Genomic DNA, 23,569 nt, shown 5'->3' on the forward strand with positions numbered 1-23,569 from the left:
GTTGGAATCGCAGCTCTGCTACTTCCTCACTGTGTGACCTCAGGCAAGTGACTTAACCTCTTTGTATATCGACTGTCTCTTAATAAAATGAGTTTGTTGATGATAACAGCGCCTGCCTCACGGAGTTGTTGACGGAATGTATGAGCTGAGTGCTTGGAACAATACCTGGCACATAGTCCATGCCATCTGAGTGTGGGTTGCTGTCACCAGGCTCCTGGGATGGCCGTGCGTGAAGCCCAGGTGTTGCAGTTTGAGATGGCAGACAAGGGTCTAGCCTAGGCCAGGCACATGGGTGTCAGCAAACAGCAGCTCCCACCTCTTACCTGGGTTTTGGAATTGTCTCCAGAGCCAGGTTAGGTGCTACATAAGAAAACACAGGGAACTCATCTGCGTGGTTGCTGTCTCAGAGAGCCAGTAATTCGAAGGACACTGTGGCTTTGTCTTCATTGAGGACATCACAAAGCCTGGCAGTTTCTCTGCTCCCTCTCTCTGTCCCTACCCACTGATTTCTTTCAGTCCCACATGGTAGTCACTGCATTTTGGTCTGAGCCCCTCGCCCCTGCCATGATTCTGGGAGGTGCTGGGAGCAGGGAGTCTGTCTGTTTTATCACCGAGTCCTCGGGATCCAGCTCGGTCTGCATCCATTGTGGGATGAGGTTGGGGGATTCATTAAGAGGGCCGAACCTGGGGGATGGGCAGTGGGTGTTTTGCAGTCATCCACTGGTAGGGGTGGCGATCATGGCTTGCTACCTGCGGTCCTTAATGCCTCAGCACCTATGTTGGGTGGGATGTGATCCCACCCCCAGCACCGTTGATTGGACCTGTGATTGATCTCCAACCCAAGGGCCACCAACTCAGGTGATTCAGCCTGATCAGATTCTACCTCAGGAATTTGGAATGGGGAAACAGAGACAGGGTCAGACGAGTCATGTTGACACAGCCCCACTCTCTTCCTCGGAGACAGCAGCCCTTGTCCCTGTCACCAGAAGAACTTTGACATGCCCCCTGCTGGGCCCTCGGAGTTATGGCTTCCTGCCTCAAGCCCTTGTGTCTCCCACGGTCCTCTGTGGGATGCACTTCCACAGAGGGAGTGGACCCTGCATCTTCCCCCTCACGTGCTGTCATAGTGACCTCAGGAGAAGCACTGGTAGCTGTGATGTCCTTGAAAGAACCTGGGGCACCCCATATCTAGGCGACCCTTTGGGGCTCCTGCCTTCAGCTATGCTTTCTGGAGTAAGCAAAATCCCTGCCACATAGGCTTCATCTCCTCCCATCTCTGCTGAGAAGACACTGAAGCCCAGCACAGCCCGTCTCCTGCTTCCACAGCCCTCTGCTCCAAGCAGGCCCTGGCCATCTGATCACACCCTTCATGTCAGACCCAGATCGCAGCACTGGGATCTGTCTCTCACCCTTGAACAGGAGCCACAATCCTTATGGTTTTTTGATTTGCAGTCTTGAATCTGCTGCCCAAACCCACATGCACTCCTATAGGTTGGAAAAGACATCTGTTTATTTTATTAATGAGCTCACAGTAAGGTTTGCAGCGACAATCCTAGCAGCAATTAGAGCAGGCGCCAGAGGAGAGGTTTGGAGAGAGAGACTCCAGTGGGGTCTTGTTAGGGTTCAAGGAAGGAGTCCCCCAGGGCTGGGAGAGACCAAATTCACTGGGCCAGAGGAAAGGAATGAGAGTCTGGATCCCTGAGATACTTTCCCAAACAGCTGCCTGCTCCCTCTCCTCCATGTTGGCCTTCAGAAGAGTGGGTAGAGCTGTTCCTTATCTGGCGCTGGTTCAGGGCCAAAGGGAGTTTGAGATTTCTGGGTGCTGGGTTCAGGACTCCAGGGATGCCGTCTGGTGCCTGCAGTGTGGCCTCTCTCAAGGCTGGTCCGAGGCTTTGTGTTCAGGAGGTGGAGCTCATCATTTTCTAGGGGTGAATTTGCTTTCCCTTTTTGGACTTCAGAAGAACGTCCTGCAGGGAAATGGAAACAGCCCAGGTGGGTGCAGGCCTTGTGAGTGCACACTCAGCCCAGCCAGAGCAAGGCCCCACAACAGGAGCACCTGCCCTGGCAGCGCAAGGCCCTGCCAACCTTTGGAGACGCCTCTGGGTGCAGGCCCCAAGTGGCTACACACCAGCCACAGCCACAGCACACAGGAGGCCAGGGAGAAAGCAGGGGGTGAGGGGGACACCTGGGGTCAGGGGAGGGGGAGACTGGGGGGAACACATGCAACAGTCCCTTGCAAAAGGCAAGTGACAGAAAACACAGGGCCATGCAGGCCATCCCAGAAGCCATGGTCTGGCCGGCCAACTGTCTTGGGAGCATGAGGCCCTAATGTTTTGGGAAACTTGTAACAGGAAAGTCAAGTCCAGGCTTGGGTGTGCCCCAGATGCTGCCATCTGTGGCTTCAGGCCACACCAAACACCAGTTTCACAGCCACCTGCCAGCTCTGTCCATGGGCACATCCCTATCACAGGGTGCGAAACACACCCCACAGCTGGGCTCTGCGGTATGTCCCACAGATAGAGCCCAGGGCCAAGGAAGGGAGAAGACAGAGAAGACAGCTGGTCTGAGCAGGGCTCAAGCCATGACAGGGCACAAGAGGACATGAGCAACTCTAATCCACCAACCCGGGTTCTTTGGACCAGTCTTCAAAACCTCTTATTAGCCCTGGCTCTGGCCAAGTATGGGTAGAGCAGAGCTCCCAGCAGGTTGGCATTCACGCGAAGGGGAATTTTCACATTCTGTGGAGGACACCTCTGGGGGGCAATTCCAGCTAGGCTTCCTGTGGGTTCCCCCAGCCCCACGTGCCTGGTTTGAGGCATTGTCTGTGCCCCACAGAGAATGGTGCCCAGTGCTTCATGCTGCTCATTTGGGTGCTGCTTGGGACCCAAAGCAGGTCCCAGGCCATGATGAGTCAGGACACTTGGGTCACAAGCAAGTTCTGCAGACTGGGCTCTGCACCACCTCCCTGAGGGAAGGGCCTTGAGTCTGAACAATTCCACTGTGGCCAACAGCAGGCCCCGGGCAGCACTTCAGGGATGGCGCTTTGTGTACCCTCCAGACGCCAGTCCAAAGAACCTGCTGACAGCATGGGCAGCAGATGGCCACTGCACGCAGCAGGGACAGACAGGGCCCTGTGGCCTGCCTGCCTATTCACCATGGGCTCCAGCTGCAGGAGGAACCCGTGTCTGTGCACGGCAGCACGGTCTTCAAGGAGCTTTCGGACCGGCTGGGGGCTTTCAGCTGCGGAGGAGGGAAGAGAAGCGCTATATACACGGAGCAGAGCAGGAAATACAAAACAGGTTTGGTTACTGCCAGGCAGAGCTCCACAGGCCTCTCCTTTCACCGGGCTCCTGCCTTGGGTTCTGCCTAGCCCCTGGGTTCCAGAATTAGTAACTGCTGGACCTTGGTTTCTCCAAGACATGTGTAGAGCTCAGACTCTGCTGGCCATGGGGAGCAAGCAGGCACAGCCACGACAGGAGGCAGGAGGCAGCCAGTGAGTGGGTGAGTGGTGGGTGGGTGAGGGCTGGGGAGGTGATGGGATGTGGTGAGGATGGAGGTGAGACACCACAGAGGCAGAGGGACAGAGAAAGGCAGACAGAGAGGTAAGAATGGATGCAGAATGACAAGGACAGAGGAGCAGGGACCCAGAGCCAGGGATGGAGAGGAATGGGAAGAAAGAATAGGAGACAGTAAGAGAGAAAGGGAAGTGAGAAGAAGGGGAAAGAGGAGGGCAGATAAGAGGTTGACAGGAAGGAAGGAGGAGATGGTGAAAGACAGAGAGAGAGGAGGAGAGAAGGCAGAGAGACCCACAGTACACAGAGACAGACACACAAGGAACCACAGAGAGAGAGACAGACTAGGCCAAAGCTCCCTGAAGATCCCACAGGGTGGGGAGAAAAGCCTGTGGCCCTGGCTGCCTAGAGACACAGCAGAGTGAATGCAGTGAGCCACCAGGAAGACCTTGCAGAGAGCGAAGAGTGGACACAGACATCTTCTAATTGTCTAATCATGGGCATGGGATAAAGTTCTGAGTGGCAAATTAACAATCCTGAGTATTTGTCCCAATGTCACGGCTTATTCAGTCTAAGACCTCGAGCCTCAGTTCCCCACAGTAGAGAAGAATTTGGACAAGCCCTCCTGGGAGGCAGCTTGGACACTGCTTCAGGACAATCTTAGCGCTAGTCCAGGAGTTTTCTAGGAGCTCTGGCTAGGAGAAGCTGCATGCTTGGGTGGGAGAAGGCTGGGGTGGGCTGGAGAAAGGTGGCTGAGATTCTGGAGAAGGAAGAGGCGCTCCCAGGCTAGGTGACTGCACACACTTACAGCTCATCATCATACTCCTTGGGGGGACAGACAGCAACCACAAGGTCGATCCAGTCCTGTGGGGAGAAGGTGTGTGACTCTGGGGCACACTCATTGGATGATGTGTCTGTCTCCATCCCCATTTCTGGGCACCATGGCCCAGATCAGCCAGCTTGCACCTTCTTCCTAGGGGCCCACATGGGCCTCACTGTGGGCTTCCATTGTCTGAGGACGTTTCTAGTCTCTGAAGCTTCAGGACCACAGAGGCCAGGGTTGCAAGGCCTTCGAATGACACTAAGTTCCCAAATGTCGATCTATGGACCGGGGACAGGCAGCAACCTCAGAGTCACTTGGCAGAACTTCTTAAAAGTGTAGACTCATGCACTTGGCCCCTAGAAGTCAGGGGTGGGTCCTGGTAAATAGTACTTTTAACAACCTTTCTGGGTAATTTCAATGCACTTTCTGATGCACAGCCAAGTGGGGGATTTCTGGCCCAGCTTTTGGATCTTAACACCTGAATCCCCTTCACTGCCATCCCTGACTTGCCCTTCATTCTCCCGCCTTGGCTTGGGTGTATCCCCTGAAAAGTATCTGAAATATCACTGGGCCCCTCTACCATGTGCTAGTTCCTAATACTGAGTTGAAATCTCTCTCTCTTCCCCCAGGACTTCCCTCCATCTAATCCAGGTCTTCCCTCAAGAATCACAGTGAACATTCGGCTCCCTCTGCCCTAATGCAGCCCTTCAGATAATCAAAGATAGTCATCATGTTACCCGTGAGTCTTCTCTTCTCCACATCCCTTCATGTGGGTCCCAGGCCCATCTGGTCAGCTTCCTCGGCACTGAACTTAGTACCTCAGGCTTGGCTGCCTGTATACAGTTGCACAGGTTGTGCATTGCACAACGTGAGCAGGCACCATTCACACTACAGTCTATAAAAGGGCACCCCTTCAGATTGTGCGGTGCACAGCCTGGGCAACTTTATGTGGCAGCCCTGCCCCAGGTGGGTGTCTAACGAGTGTAGAGTGGATTCCCACCAGCCCCTCCTTCATCCTGGGTTCTTTGCTTTTGTTAATGCTTTCTGGTAGCCCCCAGCATTCTCTTGATTCTTGTTCAGTGTGCACTCAGAAAAGGCCTTAAGTCTTTTTCTTGGATGAGCTGCCATGCTCTGGCTTTGGGGGTCTGTGTGAGCCACTGGCTTTTTAGATCTAAGGTCAGGAATTGACATTTATTTTTCTGAATCCCACCTTGTCAGATTTAAACCACTGGCTGGATGGAGTATGTGGTGTCACCAAAGAGTTGCCTGGACCCCAGATGCCCGCCCTGGGATGAGGCATCCGATTGTGAAGGCTGGCTGCAGAGGCCAGGGTTTGAGGCAGGCAGGTGAGGGAGGAAAGGAGGGAGGGGACTTATTCTTACCCCGCCCTGATTCCAGGCCTTCTGCAGGGCAGCCTCAGCCTCAGCCAGGGTGTAGTCTGTCGCAATCTTGCCGTTGATTGCCATGATCTCGTCCCCTTTCACAATGCCACCTGCAGGAAGATGAGGCTGACGGGCCAACTGGGCTATATGTGACATGTGCCTGGCCCCAGGGCTTGGCAAAGGGGGTCATTGCCGGACCGCAGAAGAGACCCGTCACTGGGTTCTGAAAGCTCATGTGGACTCAGAAAGCATGAGGGGAAACTAGCCACCTGGTGAGTGATTAGTCAAAGGGCATTTCATACCCATCCCATCCACACCCTCACCCCAGCTCAGGAGAACAGGGACATCATTGACGATGAGCCTCTGTTACTACAGAGGGAGACGGTCCTGCATTTCCAGCACAGTATGAGGCCTGAGTCAGTTCTGCTAGCCGGCTCTCCCTGTTGCCCAGCCATGCTGGTATGTTCCGGTCCCTGAGCTGCCATGCTCTCTCCTACCTCAGAGCCTTCATGTCACTGTTCCCCACCTCGCTTTCTCTTCTCCTAGGTCTCAGATGAAATGTCAGAGGAGGCTTCTCTGACCCCCGCGCAATCAAATGTAGATCTTGCCTGTTCTCTCCCAGCGTCCCGGGCTTTTCTTACTTGGCATTTTCCACAATTTGTAATCATTAACCTGTTTGTTTATTTGTTTATTGATGGTCTCTCCCACCACACTGCCAGCTCCACTTGGGCAGGGATTGTCTTTTTGGTTCGCCATAATGTCCCCAGGACTTCACATAATGCCTGGCACAAAATAGGACCCTAGTAGGTATTTGTTGAATAAACGAATGCTGTAAAAAAGGTGATCCTGGAAGAACTGCCTGGGATCTAATAGTTTTGGGGAAAGCTGAGTTATAAGCTGAACAGAGCTACTCACTGCAGGATCTGTCAGTCTTGAATATGCTAACATGCACTGCGGCTCTCCAAGATGTAGACAGATTATGTGTGGTTTCCCACACCTCTTCGACATCAGAGCCCTTTTTTAAGGAATTTCTCCCAGTCCTAATGTCCACAGAACACTCTCCAGGTGACATTGAAAATAAATCACCCAGAAGCCTTGTGGGCAGGAAGGCCCACAGGAACGTGGTGTATGATACTGACAGTGGCGGCCATGGCGGCTTAAAACACACATGCTCCTAGGGAAGCTTCATCTGCAGCTAATTATGTTCAAAGAGCGGAGGATCAAACCATAGAAATCAGTTGCCTTGGCGCAGTGCAGACGGGGATAGGTGACTTTCACCTTTTCATTTTGTACAAATCCAAGACAGAGTCTCAGGGGCAATAAGACAGTGGTTGGGTTGGGGCTTTGTAAGTGGGAAGTACCCAGGAGAGTCGCCCTTCCATCCCCGTCCCCTCTCTCTGCTAGACATAGCAGACAGGTGTCACAGAAATGTCACCAGGTGACATAGAAATGAAGATAGAAGAGGAGGATGGGGCCTGGGTGGGCACTGGTGGGCACTGATGGGCTGGGGCAGCTGCCCAGCTTGGCAGGTCCCCTTCTAGGGCTGAAATGAAAGCTTAGAGTGTGAAGTCACCAAGGACATGGGTGCAGAGTTCGACTTGTACCCAGGGCTCCCAGTGCCCATACCTCACCTTAGTAACCTACAGAAGCATGGCTGCCAGCCCCAGAGGGCCTTTCCCTACTCTGTTTCCTGCCCCTTACCTCTTACCACCTCCAGCTTGTGGTACAGCCTGGCTCCAGCCTAGAACTGCCTGGAAAAAATCTGCTTATGGGATCCCTAACTCTGGCCTGGGAAAGTAAGAGGCCTAGGGCTCCTCCACCAAGGGCACCTACATCCCCACAAAGGACTCAGGAGCTTCCTTGACATGAAAGAAGCAATCACCAATGGTAGGGGTTCAGACACTGACCGACAGCTGAAGGAGATGATTGTTTGAAGCAAGAGATTGTGCCTGCGGTCTGCAAAGGTTTCACGCATCAGCAAAGGGTGTTTTTTTTTGATAAGGGGATAAAGAGCAATGCAAAATGAGAAGACAGACACAGGGTATGGAGGCCTCTGGCCCTCTGGGAGGGGACAAGGCTGTGGAAGACCTCAGGCAGAGGTGGCACTTGTGCTGGCAGTAAAGCAAAATAACCAAACTGCCCAGATTCAAGTCCTGCCTCCACCTTCTCCTGGCTGAGCCCTTGAACAAATACTTTAACCTCTCTGAGCCTCAGGTTCCTCAGCTGTAAAATGAGAATAACAGAACCTGCTTTCAGGGTTGTGAGGATTAAGTGAGTTCATATCCATGAAATGCTCAGACACAGGGCTGTGAGCCAGATGAATGGCATCTGGCACATGGCTAGTTCTGGGCAAACGTTTGGCTCTTGCCATAATTGAAAGGACAGGAAAGGTTTTGGAGGCTTCCAAGCTTCTCCTCTTCCTCAAAAGCCCTTTCTCCGCTTCATGAGGCTGCTGTTGACTAAGGCTCAGCTCAAGGCTCACCCTTCTGAGGAGTGATCCTGGCCTCCCTTTTCCCCTTGGTAGGTTAAGGGCCCCTCTGGGTTCCCACAGCTTCCCTCCACTCTGAGTTCCCCATCAGCACTTAGGAGACCATGCTCTGACTTTCAGTATCTGGCAATTCTGAGCCCGTCTCCATCCCTGGCTGGGAAGCCCCTGAGGGTAGGGTGGAATCTGGCTTGGCTGTGTACTCACAGGTCCCAGCACCATCCCATCCCCCAGGGATTGGACAGATGACTGGATGGATGGACCTGAGTGGGAGGGCGTTCTCCAGCAACCAACAGCCCACTCCAAGTGGTCACCTGTTTGCTTTCCCGGAGGGCCCTGCCCAACCTCTGTATCATCCCCAAAGCTGGGTGTGGCTGTTTCCCACTCACCATGCCGCTCGGCAGCTCCCCCCTCGTACACAGCAGAAACGACCACCTTCCCAATGGGGGAGTCCACACCGCCTTCCAGAGCCAGGTCTAAGGATCCCTCCTGGTTAGAGGAAAACAGGCCTTAGGGAGCCAAGCCGACAGCAGCCTGTGGACCCTGGGCATGAAGGAGTCTCTTGAAAAAGCCACAGTAAGAGCAGGAGAAGCCATGGGGCCACTGGCAGTGCCATCAGGAGAAAACAGGGCCTGGATGCCAAGTGGGGCCTGGGTAATATGCGGCCCTGTAACAGAGAGGCATCTTCATGGGGAGAGGGGAGGACAGTGGGGACCTGAGAGGACACCTGGGAGTGACCTTGACAGTAGAAGCAGGGAACCAAGGCGGGAGGGGCGGGTGCAGAGAGGGATGGCAGCCCACTGGCCTCCACGTGCCCAGGTACCTTCTTAATGCGCAGGAGCCGGATGTCCTTCCCCATGATCTGCTCTGGGGTGAACTAGAGGGAAAAAGACAGTGGGATGCTTTGAGCTGGTCTGAAGGATGGCGCTGGGGGTAGGGGTGGAAGGGGAATCCAGGCACCTATGGGACACTGGGCCCCATAGAGCATGTAAGCAAGGAGACCGTGCCCAGTCCTACCCCCCACTGGTCTTCAACTGGGGGTCCCAGGCCCAATGGGGACAATGGACACATATGTGCATATGCACCATACAGTTGACACTGGAATGCCCTTTGTGGGAAGAGGAGCTGGGGCATCACTGGGGTTCTTCTGTGCCCCACCTCATCCCAGGACCCCAGGGCCTAGAATGCACTACTATCAAAAGCTCTAACCCCTATGCTGCCCTGTTCCTGGGGTTACTCCCCCAGGAGAGAAGAGTCATCTCTTACCATGGAGTAGGGGTTGAAGCCTTCCTCATATTTCCGGAAATCCTGGAAGCAAAGGGAGGGTTTTAGGGCAACAGAGCAAAAGCCCTTGAGGGTCAGGGTCGGGGAGGAGGAGGGTGAATGGTCAGAATCCAAGGGTCAGAAGTCGGGGGCAGGGTGGGAGCAGGCGTGGCCAGGGTGGGGGATTCAGACAGGAGGCCGGCAGCCCCAGCAGCCAGGGCACCCTGGCTCAGGGACAAGCAGGAGGCTGAGGAAGGCTTTAGAGGACCCCGGCTCTGCCCTGCTTTAGTGGCAATAAGCGTCAGGGGCTCCAGGGGCACCAGTGATGTCTAGATGGTCTGGAGAGGGAGTGTCTGCCTTGCTGAAAGTGTCAGCTCCAGCCTCAAGCCCTTCAGGTCCCACCTCATCTCTTCCAAGTGTCCACTGGAGCAGGCCCAGGTCCTGTGGGGATGAAGCTCAGGGCATCTCCACCCAGTGCTCTGACTCCCAGGAGGGGCCCATCCAGCTCAAGAGAAGGTTATTCCTGGAAATGAGCCACAAGATGATGGAGGGAGGCCACAGGCACAAGAGGAAAGCAGGTGGTGATGAGAAGCTATGCTGGCCTGGGGCCTGGCAGTGCCCTCATGTAATGCTCACCTAGAAGGTAAGAGGCCTCCCCAGGTTCTGGGGAGCCCAGGTTGGCCCTTTAGCCAGGGGAGAGGGGAGGACACACAGTTCAGGGGACTTGGCTTGATAGCGGATGCTGTGGGGACAATGACTCCAAGATGCAGAAAGAAGACAGTGAGGTAGCACCTGAACATGCAGTGAGGCAGTGCCCGAACACATGGCTTTCCTCGGGAGTCACACGCAGTGAGTGGGAGCCAGGGGCATCACCAGGCTGAGGTGCCAGGTTGCTAAGTGTGAGGGTAGCAGAGCCATGGCTGGTCCCCATGGAAGGTGGAGTAGAGGAGAGCCTCGTGGCAGGCCTCGCCAGACTGAGTGGAGCCACCCTCAGCATGCAGGTCTCTAGACCACACCAAGTGACCCCTGAGGCCCATGGTCTGTGTGGTGGGGAGGTCACAGACACCCCAATCCTCAGAATGCAAAAACCAAGTTCTGGGCACAAGATGAGCACAAAGTATCAGCAAATAGATCCCCAGTCATCTGCCTGGCATCCCTTCTCACTTGCCTCCATCACCTAGGCTCAACCGCAAGAGACCACGAGCCTGGCTCAGCTCGGAGGCTACATCCAGGTCAGTGTGTGGGCAGCAGACAGAGGAGGGGGCGCATGGAATGCACGGGCAAGAGGGGTCATTGGGCAGGATGTGGAGTCGATGCTCTGACTTTGAGGGCCCTGCCTGCCTCAGCTGTTTCCCCTGGAAGGCTGGCTCTGGCCTCCTTTCTCCATGATCCTAAGAAGCAGCTCTCAGGGATGGGCCACATGGCAGGTACTTGTATTTTGTGTGCATTTAAATCAGAGACTCATAAGCCACTGCAACTGGTCAGCCCTTAAAGAGGCAGCCCAGACCCTCATTCAACAGAGGAAGAAACCAAGGCCCAGAGAGGTGATATTCATGCCCAAGGTCACCCAGTCAGTGGGCAGGGGAGCAAGGGTTTGCCTCCAAGCCTGGAGCCTAAACTCTGCGCTTCCCTACTTCTCTCCCTGTGAGGGCTATTTGTCCCCTAAAGCACCAGGTCCTGGAAGGTTTCTTTTGTGGCAACAGTACTTTAGAGGCAGGAAGGCACAGTGTTTAAGAGCACAGGCTGCAGAGACCAAACTCCCAGATTCAAATCCAGGGACTGACACTAGCTGTGCCAATGTCGGCACATTTTCAAATCTCTCTGCTTCGGTTTCTCACAGATAAAATAGGTATGATAACAGCATTACCACCCAGAGTTGTTGGAAAGATTAGATTGACAAATCCCTGGGCTGGGAGCAGTCTCTTTTGCAGACACCTATGTCTCACTTCACAATTAATGTTGCCCCTTTGCTCCCTGCCTGTGGTCAAATCAGCCTGTGGCCTGATGGTGTTATCAGTGAGGAGGCTGGAGAAGCCCGGGTTGGCTGCAAGATCTCCCTCTGTCCTGGGGTTTCTTTCATTGGTGATGAAACAGACAACCGAATGGCTGGCTCTGTGGAGGTACCCCAGGAGGCAGGGGGGTAGATGGCTGCCTGCCTGATGCCACTCAGAGGACCAGCAAGGACTTCCACGTCCCTGTGCACAGGAGTACCCTAGGCACATGGAGGACCTCAGTCACCACCTCCTCCCTGATGCTGGTTCAGTGTCAGACAGGGTTGGTGAAGCTGTGATCTGCCCAGAGGAGAATAGGGGAAGGTATAGTGAGACACCTAAGGCAGCACCTTCCCTCTCTCCTAGGGCTGGAGTGAGGGCCCATCTTGGCCTCTGAGGGTTCCCTCTGCCCTGCTCCTCTCTGGACAAACAGCAGCAGACAAGGTAAGTGCCCAGGGATCCGGCTGCCTTCTCAGCTCATGCCCAGGGTCTAATAAGCCCTGGGTCCCCATCTGATATGAAATCCTCCCCAACCCTTGCACAGGCAATGGATGACACAGTTCTGGCCTGAGGCTTTGTGGTAGATGGGGCCGCCGCAGACCTGACCAGGTACTCCCAGAGAGAAAGAAGTGGCACAGAGTGGGAGGGACAGGGGATGGTGGGGAGACCCCCAGACACACAGTGAGTATCATTTTACTTGTCTGAATGCTGTCTGATAAACCACCATCCTCTTCAACATCTCCTGTGGCTGCCGGGGGGGAAAAAGTTCCACACTGGATATTACCAATAGGTCTTGGCTGCCCTCTGGTGCCAGGCCTCAGGCCTGCCAGCCTAGGGCCGCCCTGCTAATGTCCCTCCCTGAGCAGACAGTCTAGCTTATATTAAGGGCCTACTCAACACCCAAAGATGCTACCCAGTTGTTGTCAAGCAAACATCACCTCTTGACATTAGCCAGAGAACATGACATGAATGCATCGGCAGGCTATCCCAGGAGCAAAAACTTTGCTCTGTGGGGAGCTGATGGGACAGCTAAGGCCCAAAATAAATATCTCAGCTGTCCTGCCCTGACATTTGGATAGAGTTTCCTTGAAAGGGAGGTTAAAATTCTGACATGACTCTTCTCCCTGTGCATGGGAGGCCAGTCAGTGTTCAGCACCCCTGGGAGGTGCACATGAATCCCAGCTCCCTTAGCAGTCAGTAACTGAGGCCAGCAGACCCTTCCACTTCCCCAGGACCTCATCTCAGACTCCTAGTCCTGGTGAGAGGTGAGAAGTGAGTTGCAGGAAGGGATTGGACCTGCTCTGGCCAGTGCCCCATCTGAGGGTGTTTCATGCCAGGCCACAACAGGCCTTAGGGCCGGGGCCAGGGCACCTGGAATCTCTGTAGATTTTGGCAAGATGGCAATGAGGGTAAGAGTGTGGGCTTTGGAGTCTGAAAGGCGTGAGGGTGAGTATGAAGTCCAGGCTCTGCCTGGGGCACCTGGTGCCCCTCTGGTAACCTCTCTAAACCTCCCTTTCCTTGAATGTTAAACAGGATGCCCCCAGGAACCATCTCACAGTGCTGCTGTGAAGATTCATTGAGGCCGTGCAAAATGTCTACACATGGGAGGCTCTTCACAGGTCTTATCGTTTATTATTACTTTTAGACAGAGCTCCAGGCTGTTCAGTCAAGTAGGGAACAGAAATTCCACTGGTCATGTCAACATCCGCTTACACCCATGTGGCCTCAACTCTTGGCCAATAAGAAGGTTACGAGATGGTATCTGTGATCTGTGTTTTTGTCCCACCTCACTTGCCCTCCAGAGAAAGCAGAACCCAGGGTGGGTAGCCCTCGTCTGCTCCTCTAGAGATGACCCAGAGGGGGCCCAAGGGGCTTACCAGAACTTCAGATTTCACAGCTGGCCTGTAGATGAAATTGGGTTCCTGGTGGACCATGACAGGTTTGGAGATGGTGGACACTCCAGGGCCTCGTGGAGGCTGTGGGCTTGGGCAAAATGTCTACAGGGTTTAGTTTAACAGGGACCCAGGTGAGGTCACGGTGGGGTGGCCGAGGCCAGTCATGCTACTTCTACATACATGCAAATCTACACCCATGCACATGCTGAGCCAGCCTGGTCCATGCAACCTGCTGGAGGTCCTGGGGGTGTGATCTTCAGCAGAAGGATGAGAAGTCCATTGGCCACAGTGTGGGCTGAGACCACAGAAACTACTGAGTGGTTCTAAGAAATCAGGTGCTTGAGTTAGAGCCTGGCTTGCGGGTGCCAGCAGCCAGTGTCACTCAGGAGACACACTTTCAAACCCCTCTCTCAGTGGCCATGGGTGCTATCCAGTGTCCCCTGTCTTTAAGGGCTGTCTCTTCTGCCACAGTTCCAGTTCCTGAAGCATCCGCCATTCCTGGTGGGTGGGGGCCATAGTCTCTAGAGGCCATGGGGTGAGGGCCAGTAAGGGTGGCATCCAGGGGAACTGATGCAACCTGTCTGCTCGGCTCTAACCCCCTTGAACATCTTGGGCAGGATGTATCTAATCCGTTCACAACCCTGCCCCAAACCCTCCCAAGAGTCTCTATTGACTACTGAGCTCATTGGCTTGACCCCCAGGTCTTTCACGAGCTTCTCTACCTTCCTTTTCAGCCTCATCTCTTACTCCTTGCCACCCTCCTCGCATTGCCTAACTTTAGCCTCCAAAATGCCAGGATTTCTTGACTTGAGGCCATTGCATGTGCTCTCTCCTTCTTCCGCATTACCCTCCAGGTCTTAGCTTGGGCATCAGTGCCTTCAGGAAGCCTCCCTTGAGATTTTGCTCTCCTCCACCCCTCTTCTTTATTACAGCACCTGTGCTTCCTCTGTGTCCACCCTGGTGGTGTGGCAGTTGCCTGCTTACTTTTCTTTGTTCCCCACCAGACTGTCTTGAGCAGGGAGACTGCAGCTGTCTATGTAGCGGGGATTCCCAGTGCACTGCATAGTGCCCTGGCATATAGTAGGTGCTCAATAAGCATGTACTGAATGAATAAATGAATGACTAAATAGTACAGTAAGCACATGGGACAGTGCCTGTGGATAGATTTGGCCCTGAAAACCACTCGATAGCAGATGCTGGTGTGGCAGGCACAAGTCTCAAGTCAACACAGGTGTTTGTTTCCATGACTTGGGGCCTGCTGGTGGCTGGGCTGACTGTGTGGACGTGTGGTCACCCACACGTCCTGCTGCAGCACTGATGACAGCTTGCCAGGGGCAGCAGGGAGGAGGACTTTGGGCAGGGTAGGTGGTACAAGGGTGAGAGGTGGGCCAGATGAAGCCAACCAAAAAACAGCCCCCTGGCCTTTGAGGCTGGGACAACCCTGGCTTCGACGTCACTAAAGACATTTTGGGTCCAGTTCTTCAGGGGCTCCTTGTGTTGCTTGGGGGGGCTTTTAACCTTCCCCGGGGTCTGATCAGGAACTAACAGTGGGAACTTGGCAATGCCGTGAAGAATCAGAGAAAGCTGGACTCTGTGTTGAATCTTGACCCTGAATGAAAGTTTTGCTGAGATTAATGGATATTGCTAAGATCCCAGATTTGCAGCTTCACCCAAATCTTCTTGTACTCTGAACTGTCAAAACCATAGTTAATGTCTACTGAACACCCATGATGTGCCTGCCACCCTTGCCATCTTAACTTGGAATGTGTTCATGTATTAACTCATCTGATTCGAATAGGTAGCTGCCATTAGCATTCTTATTTTTGGACAGGGATGCCCAGGCTCAGATAGATGAAACAGCATGTGTTCAAAGTCACCCAGCTAGTAAGTAGCAGAGCCGGGATTCAAACCCAGGCAGTCCGACTCCCTGTGGCTCCAACTTTCCGTCTTTATGTTCCCTGCACTTGCAATGCCCTTGCTGCCATCCTCCATGTATTGCCATCCCTCGAGGTTCAGCTCGAAAGCCCTCTACTCCACAGAGCTGTCTTCAACCTTCGGTTAGAATGAATCCCTCCCACACTGCATGGCCTATCCATATTTTATAGCAGAAGCCTGCCTGGGCAGCAGCTCATCTGTCACATGGCGAAGTCCTGGAAAGCACAGGCATGTCAATCTCCTTTGCATCCTCTTCAGCACTGTTCCTCTTTCCCTTTCATGAAGAGAGTCCCCAGGCAGGTACTCAATCAATGTGGACTCAGATTTGTTGAGGAAAAGCTACTGCTCATCTTGATGGAGGCAACGTACAGAGAAGAATGTTGTGCAAAGCTAACTCAGCCATAGAAACCAGATCCTGGCTGGGTTCTGGGGGAAGACGTCCCTGGAATAGGCAGATATCTTCCTATCAAAACTGCAGGGCTCACGACCCCAGCCAGAGCTCCAGAAAGGGTCCCTCTGAGAGTTTCCTGCTGGAAGCTGCAGCCTTGCTGGCATCTGGCACTGTCTTCACTGCCACCTTTCTTCTCCTAAGCTCTCCTGAGTGCTCTGAGATGTTGTCCTTCTCTCCATTAAGGAACTGAAATCCATGCAGGGCAGGTTAATAAAAACCACTGGCCAGGTGATATTATTGGCTATGCCCTCCCTCAGCAGCCCCTGCTACCCTCAGCTGACATGAGCTGCTTTTGCACTGACTCAAGCCTGACCTTATGGCTACGGGAGCAGAATAATGTTTTGTTTTTCCCTTCATGGGATCCAAGCTCAGTGTCTTTCTCAGAGATTGCATATTTCAAAAGTCTTTGGATTATGAATGATTAACAAGAAATATGTTTTTTTCAGAGAGACACTTTATCTTCCCAACATCCAAGAAAAACATTCCAATTCTTTTAGTAGTAAATTTGGAGATTTCTAGGAACTCTCCCATCTTCACTTTTTCTATAGCTGAAAATTGGCCAGAAATTTCTGGGTATTACACTTCAAGCCAGTGCAGTTGGCCAGTAGCATAGAAAATGGCACTGGAATGTCCTAATACTGCATTTGACAGTACAGTGTTATCACTTCATTTACAGAGCCTAGTACTTCTCTCCTGCTTCCTCCTCCCCTCCCTTTTTTCCTGTTAAATTGGGAGTCATTTCCCATATTCAAGGCTTTCTGGGATAGTAAGTAGAAATGACTGGATGTGACAGAGCGCTCGCTATTCATTAACATAGCCGTGCAAGAACTACATTGAAAGTTACCAGCCTATGCTAGCAAAGAAGAGCTACCAGAGAGCAATGAATATTAAAGGGATACACTGTTGCTTACCCCAAAGGTCCCAGGCCATTCACATACAGTATAGCACTTCAAAATCTGTAGGAATCATATACATGCAGGATGTCCACACATGCACACGGAGGGGGCATTCCTGGAAAATGGGGTGAGAAGATGTTTCTTTCTGTCCCCACTCTCGGGAGCAGTGGAAGACATGGGAAACAGCAGTTCTCCCCATTCTTCCTACTTCCAAGCATAGCATGCAGAACAGAGGCAGTACCTTTGGGGTGGGTGGGAAGCTGTGTTCAGGGACAGGGGAGTTGGTGGGCTTCCCACTGTGGTTCTTGCCCTCCCAGTCCTCCGCTGGACTGCCTGTGTCCCCAGTGCGGAAGGGATGGTTGCCCAGTGCTTCTTCCAGCGCCGAGGGCAGTGGGCGGGTGGGAGTGAGGTCTTGGGTGGGAACGGATGGTGGGGGAGGGATGGGAATGGGGGGTGGAGTGTGCTGCACCCAGCGGGAGGATGAAGTGCTCACATGGCCAGATGAGGGGAGGACAGGGGGTGCCGGGACCTTGTGGGGTGGGTTGGAGGATGGAGGGTGGGGCATCACCGGCAAAGCAGAGGGAGCCTTGGGGGGATAGTAGAACATGTCCAAAGGGATGTCGTCCAGGTCAGTGGTGTGCAGGTGCAGTCCGCCTGCAAAGCGTCTCAACGGTGGGGCCAGGGGAGAAACAGAAGGCGGAGGAGGTGGGGGCCCTGTGGTCATCTGGGGGGGGGTTGCAAGGAGGTTCTGTAACTGTCACTCTGATTAGTGCTCCACTTCACATCGAGAGCTATGCTCTTCTAATCTGTTTCTCTTGCTACTAGAGACCCACCACCCTTAAACCAGAATGATGGGGTGCTATTCCCCTGCCACCTGGATGCCCAGCTGAGCCCATACTAGGCTGCTGGTAGGGAGTGCCCAAATGCAGGAGAGCCCCCGGGTTATGCCATCTGTAGGTGGTAAGGTGTTCACATAGTTCATCCTCTAAATTGGAATGCCCTAGAGAGTGTAAGGGGCACACTTAGCCATAATGCCAGGACACCATCCCTAACTGGGACCATCTCAGATGAGCTGGGACTTCGTGATCACTCTGGAAATACATCCAGAAATACAGACATATCCCTCCTCCCCAAGAGGGGAGGGGGCTGGAAGGGGTGGGCCTGGACAGTGGACGGGCACCTGTGAGGCTGGTGATACTTGCTAGTGGCCATCTCATCTCCCACTGTCCCCACAGTGGGTCATTCTGAAGGCAACAGGAGGGTCTGTGTGGAAAGAAGGGCTCTGTTACCTCTGAAATCTCATTATCAGCAGAGGAAATCTGCTCAAGGCGTGTCTGACAGAGCCTCTCCACCCAATATTGAATCTTTTCCGATTCTTCAAGGTCTTCCCGCTCTGTCTCAGACACCTGGGACCCAGGATCGGCGCAGAGAGGAGAGGACAAAGGGCACATTGAATAACATGGACAGAAATAGCATGAAAGCACTCCTTCAAAAACTCCAGAGTACTGTGAGGTGCAGCAACTATCTAGAAAGAGACCTGGGCATGTTCCAACTGGCCCTCAAGGAGGCAGCAACAAGGGAGAAGAGTGTGGCGGGGTGTCAAGTTCACCAAGCAGAACTTGTTGGCAAAATCAGAGAAGGAGCTTATGTATTGTGAGGGATCAGCTGGATCTCAGATCCCCATGAACCCTGAGGCTCTTACGATTTTCCAAGAATGGTCTTTTTGTAGCCTCCCCCAGCACATTCCAAGAGTTGAACTTGACTCTTTTTTTCCCTGCTCCATTGTGCCTTCCCCTGAGAAGCATGAGTTCAATCTTATTTTTAATTATGTAGCTAATTTGTTCATAATGTCAGACCTAATGCATTTCACATTTTCCAGGACTTCTCTGGTTTTATAATCTAATCAAATTGGCATTCTGATTCATGTATGCGCTAAAGAGAAGCAGAAACAATGATACCTCCTACAGCTAGGGAATTAAGGTTACCCATCTCACCCAGCATAGAAATTATTCATGGTGTACGATTGCTTTGGACGTGCCTTCAGGCAAACAGCCTCAGTATATTCCTAGGTTGATAAGGTCTAGCCACAGACATTCCCTATGTTGATGGGAGCAGCCTTAGACTCATAGCCTGATTAATGGGTAGATAGCCTCAGACCTACCACCTGCATAAAGGGATTAGTTTCAGACCCATACTTCCTGAGCCAAGCTAAGTTGTGGGGGGTGGGGGGATCTGGTCTTAGAATAACCTGGAAAGGGAGGCCAGAGTGATTCGGACCTGTAAACAAAGTTACAATCAAGGCAGAAGACTCAGACCATACTCTGAGTAGCCTCAGAGCCATACCTAAGATGGAGAGGGAAGAGGACAGACTCACACCTCTAAGCCAGGTGTATCATGGGCTAACCTGAGACCTAACATCTGGTCAGAGAGGTTAGCCTCAGACACACCCCCGAGCAAGGAGGCTAGTCGCAATTCCAAACATGCTGTAAGCCAGGAGCTAACCTCAGCTGGCCCTGGGCAGGTGGCATGATCTCTCTCTCTCCAGGCTGGAGAGTGAGGAGGGGCTCACTCCACCCTTGTACATCATTTGGGGAGAACAACTCCAGCTGGTTCTCTGGGAGCACGTGGGGAACAGTCACATTGTGTCCCAGGGATGCTCGCCTGGCCTACAGGCAGGACACATACCTCCTGGGCCAGCCGGTTGATCTTTAGCTGCTTTTCCTTCTCCAGCATTTCCTCTTTCTCTTTGTAAAGCTTTTGCTCAAACTCCAGTTCCTTCTTATTCTTTCTCAAGTCCTGCAGGCTGTCATACTTGGCTTTCTTCTTATCTTTTCCTTTCTGAATAGATGTGGCATTGTTTGTATGATGAGGATTGCAAGGAGTATCGACACTAGCACAGCACAGCACAGCACACAGGCATCCAGTCCTCAGATAGCACAACCGTCCCACGATGAGCCCCTCCCCCAGCTCTGCCCCACCGCACTGGAGATCAGACCTCAGGTTTAGGACAGGAAGGCTACTGCTACCCACTGCAGTGTGGGAGATACATTCTCTTTATCAGCCAGAAAGACTGGCTTATGAGTTTGCTAACTCGCTGTGTGGTCTTGGCTAAGTTCCTTAACCTCTCTTTGCCTGATTTGCCTCATCTCCCAAATGGTAAAAATACCTCCTCCACAGGCTTGTCACCCAGTGCCAACGAAATGACATTTATGAAAGAACTTTGTAAAAGTTCTGTATAAATAAAAAATAAATAAGTGCTGTATAAATAAAGGGCATTGTGTTGATTTCCCCGTACCTGGCACATGCCTCCTATTCATCACCTCATGCTCAGATTCAGAGATGCATCCTGGGAGCCTCCAGAGAAAATCTGGGAGAGCTGGCAAGCCCCAACCGTAGAGGTCCTGTCCTAAGCCACACGCAGACCTGGGGGCTCAGAGCCAGGGATATCAGATTTTTCCCTGGTGTTTAAGCTCTAGACCATTTCATCCTGGTGAATCTAGACCTGCAGTTTCCTCTGAACTGGGCCCCTCTACTGAGGGCTAGCTGGAAACTGCAGGACTGGGAAGCAGGGGATGGAGAGGATGGCCTAAGTGCTTTACACCCACCATCAGGTTCTAGAGGATTTGGGGAGCGACATGAAAGGCAAATAGACTCCTTATTTTTCCTGTAGGAACTAGACCCACCGACCCTGCATTCCTGGCCGTTTCCCTCATGGGGTTGCAGGGCAGCCAGGGGCTAAGGCAGGAAGAGAATGATCATTTATGAACTGCCTATGTGCCAAGGGATTTACATCAATAATCTCCTATGTAGGTTTATCTTCATTCTTTGATGAAGGAGCTGAGGCTCAGAGAAGTAAAGTCCCTTGTTCAATATCAGACATCTCATAAGCGATGGTACCAGGATTTGGACCTGAGTCTTTGAGGTCCCAGTTTTTCTGCAGTGCCCCTATGAGCTGGGGGCAAGGGAAACACTGCAGGAGGGAGGGAGTGTCAGCCCCCATCATGCACAGTGTGGAGGACAGAGCAAGCCCTCAGGAGAGGGGCAACAGAGACAGCCCACGCCCTGGGCAATTTCTGGGGTAAGGAGGAAACCCCCTGTTCACTGAGCTCATCTCCATCCCAAACAAGCCTTCCAGGGATCTGCTCTCAAATTTCCTAAATCAACTCAGCATCCAAGGCCAGGAATGAGGAATTGAGCTCCCTAACAATGGACACACAACTTTCATCCACAGCTGGTGGGACTTGGTAGGACATTATGGACCTCTGAGGGACTCCTCCTAGCTCCTCTCCTAAAGACATACACCTCTGTGCACTGCTCATGTGCTCTGGAAATGGTTGCCTCTGGGACCCACCTCCAGAGCAGTGTATGAGCCTCTTGAGAAAATGGTTCTCCCTGCTTCAGAGCCCTGCTTGCTTCATTGCCTACCTCACTCACTAGACTCCTAGCTCGGTTGATAGATGAATCCCTGCCGTTGTGGTAGAGATTCAGACAGCAATTTCCCAAGAGGAGCCAGAGACACTGCCTAATGGCAGCTTGCTAGAGTAAGAACCTGGCCTCCCCCAGGACCACTATGAGAGAAATGACCATTCTGTTGCTTTACAAAAAACTGCTAGTGCTAGGATTATAGAATCAGGGCTTCTGGGTAGGGCAGTAGACAGTTTCTGTCTCATGCCCAAGAAAGTCCCATCTGTACGTTGCAGAGGGCAAGCTGCCCGGTGGCATTTCCCACTGATCTCAGACTAGCCCCACACAGGTTACCTAGCTGTGTGTGAATCTGCCTCCCCTGTCAGACTGTGGGCTCCCGCAAGTAGGGCTGGTCTATATGAGTGACTCAAGCAATTCTGGTGAAAGGGCTTAGTCAGAATCATGAATGCTTCAGGCCCTGGCATAAATTTTATGGGGCCAAAAGCCTGGAAACCTTGAGCCTCAGAGGGATTTACTGCCACGGCAGAAATAGAAGACACTGAATCTTTATGTTATTATTATTATTTTCCTGAGACAGGGTCTTGCTCTGTCACCCAGGCTGGAGTGCAGTGATGCGATCTTGGCTCGCTGCAGCCTCTGCCTTCTGGGTTCAAGTGATTCTCCTGCCTCAGCCACCCAAGTAGCTGGGATTACAGGCATGTGCCTCCATGCTGGGCTAAATTTTTGAATTTTTAATAGAGACAGGGTTTCACTATGTTGGCCAGGTTGGTCATGAACTCCCAATGTCAGGTGATCCACCTGTCTCGGCCTCCAAAAATGCTGGTATTACAGGCGTGAGCTGAATCTTTATATTTTTAAATAAAAGGAATTTATGCACTGATGATAATGGTCATGGATGCCCACTTGTATTTCCTGGGGAGTTGGTGTTCCAGCTGCTGGGAGACAGAGTCTCTCATGGCTCTAGAAAAAATGATGATGGGTTTTCAGAGCCAGCATGAGGGGCAGGGTTCTGCTGTCCTTTCAGCTGTCAGTTACATCCATGGCCTGTCAGTTACAATATTCCTTTCGGTCCAGACTGAGAGGGGAGACAGATGGGGTGATTGTGCTATTGATCCTACCCAGAAGCAATTTTTCTCTTTTTCGAAAGTAAACATGAAAACCAAAATGCCAGCTGTTTCTGGAGTAAGTAGACTAAGGGATGGGGGAAAGCCTGCCCTCACTATCAACAGCGCTTGCAAGGACGTGATTTCTGATGGGAGGTGGTATGTGTGGAAGACTCTAGTTCTTTTACATTTACATGTTATCAGTACCTGAAAAAGATTTGACATATCTGCCTCCCTCCTTTATTATTTTTTTCATGTAAAATCCTATGTGTGGTTTTGTGTGTGTGTGATTGTGCGTGTGTGTTTGTCCTCTCTAGCGGAGTTCTAGTAGAGGCAGAATATAGGGAAGAATTAGAAATCAAACCCAGAGAGGCATCCTAAGCCTCATCCAAAGTCAGCCTGTCAAATGAAACAGACAGTCTTATGAGACCAAGGCCTTTCTGAGGCCATGGCAATATGGGAAGGAATTCCCTGAGGAACTCTGTTGCAAGTTTATTCAACGCTGTACAAATCACGATCTATGTTTCTAGATAAAGGCACTTCCCTCTGTCAGGAAAAATATTACTATCAGTTATTTTAATAGCAATGTGCTGGAGGAACGGGGTACATTTTCCTGGCACCATTAATATTCCCATTTTACAGGCAGGGAGAAGTTACATATCATCAAGGTCACTCAGCTGCCAGTGCTCTGGTGTCTGGAGAACTGACATCTTGCCAGCAAGTGCTGGTCAAGTGATAACATCCAGTTTAGCTCACCCAGATTTATGCTGATGCCTGACTTCCAAATACCAAGTCATCTCGAATGTCCAATTACAGATATTAACAGCAGTGTTTTCACAATCAAATGTCAATGTGATTTAGAAAGACAAGGACAGGAGAGTTTTACAAGGCCTGGAGATATTGTAATAGGATTTAGAGAGAAAATTAAAGGTCCTAGAGATTGGAAAATGCATTATCCTGGGCATATGCAGAGAGATTCCTAGGAGAGGGCTGTGCTTGGTGTAGGCCTCTGTCCCGACTTGAGGCAGCAAATCCCCACCTCACCAGCCAGGCTGCGTCTGGCATAGCCGGTCTCATAACATGCACTATGTACACCCACCCCGGTAATTCACTCTGTCTGACCCCAGGCTTCTGGCCTTGGCATCTATTCTACTTGTCAGAGAAACACAGGAGAAGCTTCCTGCCCCTTCCCTGTGCCCATCAGGGCCGGTGCTGATGCACACAGTGCCAGATGGTACTTGGGCAGGTCTCACGCCATGAATACCTCCTCCAGTATTGCCTTTGCAACAGCACGCAGCCATTTGATGTCAGCCTGACACAGAGACGCAGATGGGGTTAGCCTTCCGAGTGAACAGGCCAAGGCACACCATTTAGTGTTGACAGGACAAGCAATGTTTGGGAAAAGCCA

General features: G+C 52.2%; 1 protein-coding gene across 10 annotated transcripts in view; it reads right to left on the reverse strand.

The window, feature by feature from the left end:
- Positions 1-1,491: 1,491 nt before the first annotated feature.
- The window catches only part of USH1C (USH1 protein network component harmonin), a 46,335-nt gene continuing 24,257 nt past the window's right edge, over positions 1,492-23,569 (reverse strand). For 4 of the 10 annotated variants that reach the window (XM_032240882.1, XM_032240881.1, XM_032240877.1 and 1 more), the window contains 11 exons: positions 19,319-19,471; positions 17,923-18,039; positions 16,875-17,357; positions 13,334-13,453; positions 12,154-12,204; positions 9,469-9,510; positions 9,026-9,079; positions 8,592-8,691; positions 5,718-5,827; positions 4,321-4,376; positions 1,492-1,967 (listed from right to left, as the gene is read on the reverse strand). In XM_032240882.1, coding sequence (XP_032096773.1) covers positions 1,955-1,967; positions 4,321-4,376; positions 5,718-5,827; positions 8,592-8,691; positions 9,026-9,079; positions 9,469-9,510; positions 12,154-12,204; positions 13,334-13,453; positions 16,875-17,357; positions 17,923-18,039; positions 19,319-19,471 — 1,299 coding nt within the window. In that variant the 3' untranslated portion in view covers positions 1,492-1,954. The other 6 variants (XM_032240886.1, XM_032240885.1, XM_032240887.1 and 3 more) reach the window with 5 other exon arrangements.

This window comes from Sapajus apella, unplaced genomic scaffold, assembly GCF_009761245.1.
Source record: "Sapajus apella isolate SASKATOON/1434 unplaced genomic scaffold, GSC_monkey_1.0 scaffold47, whole genome shotgun sequence".
In the NCBI taxonomy this organism is placed as follows: Eukaryota; Metazoa; Chordata; class Mammalia; order Primates; family Cebidae; genus Sapajus; species Sapajus apella.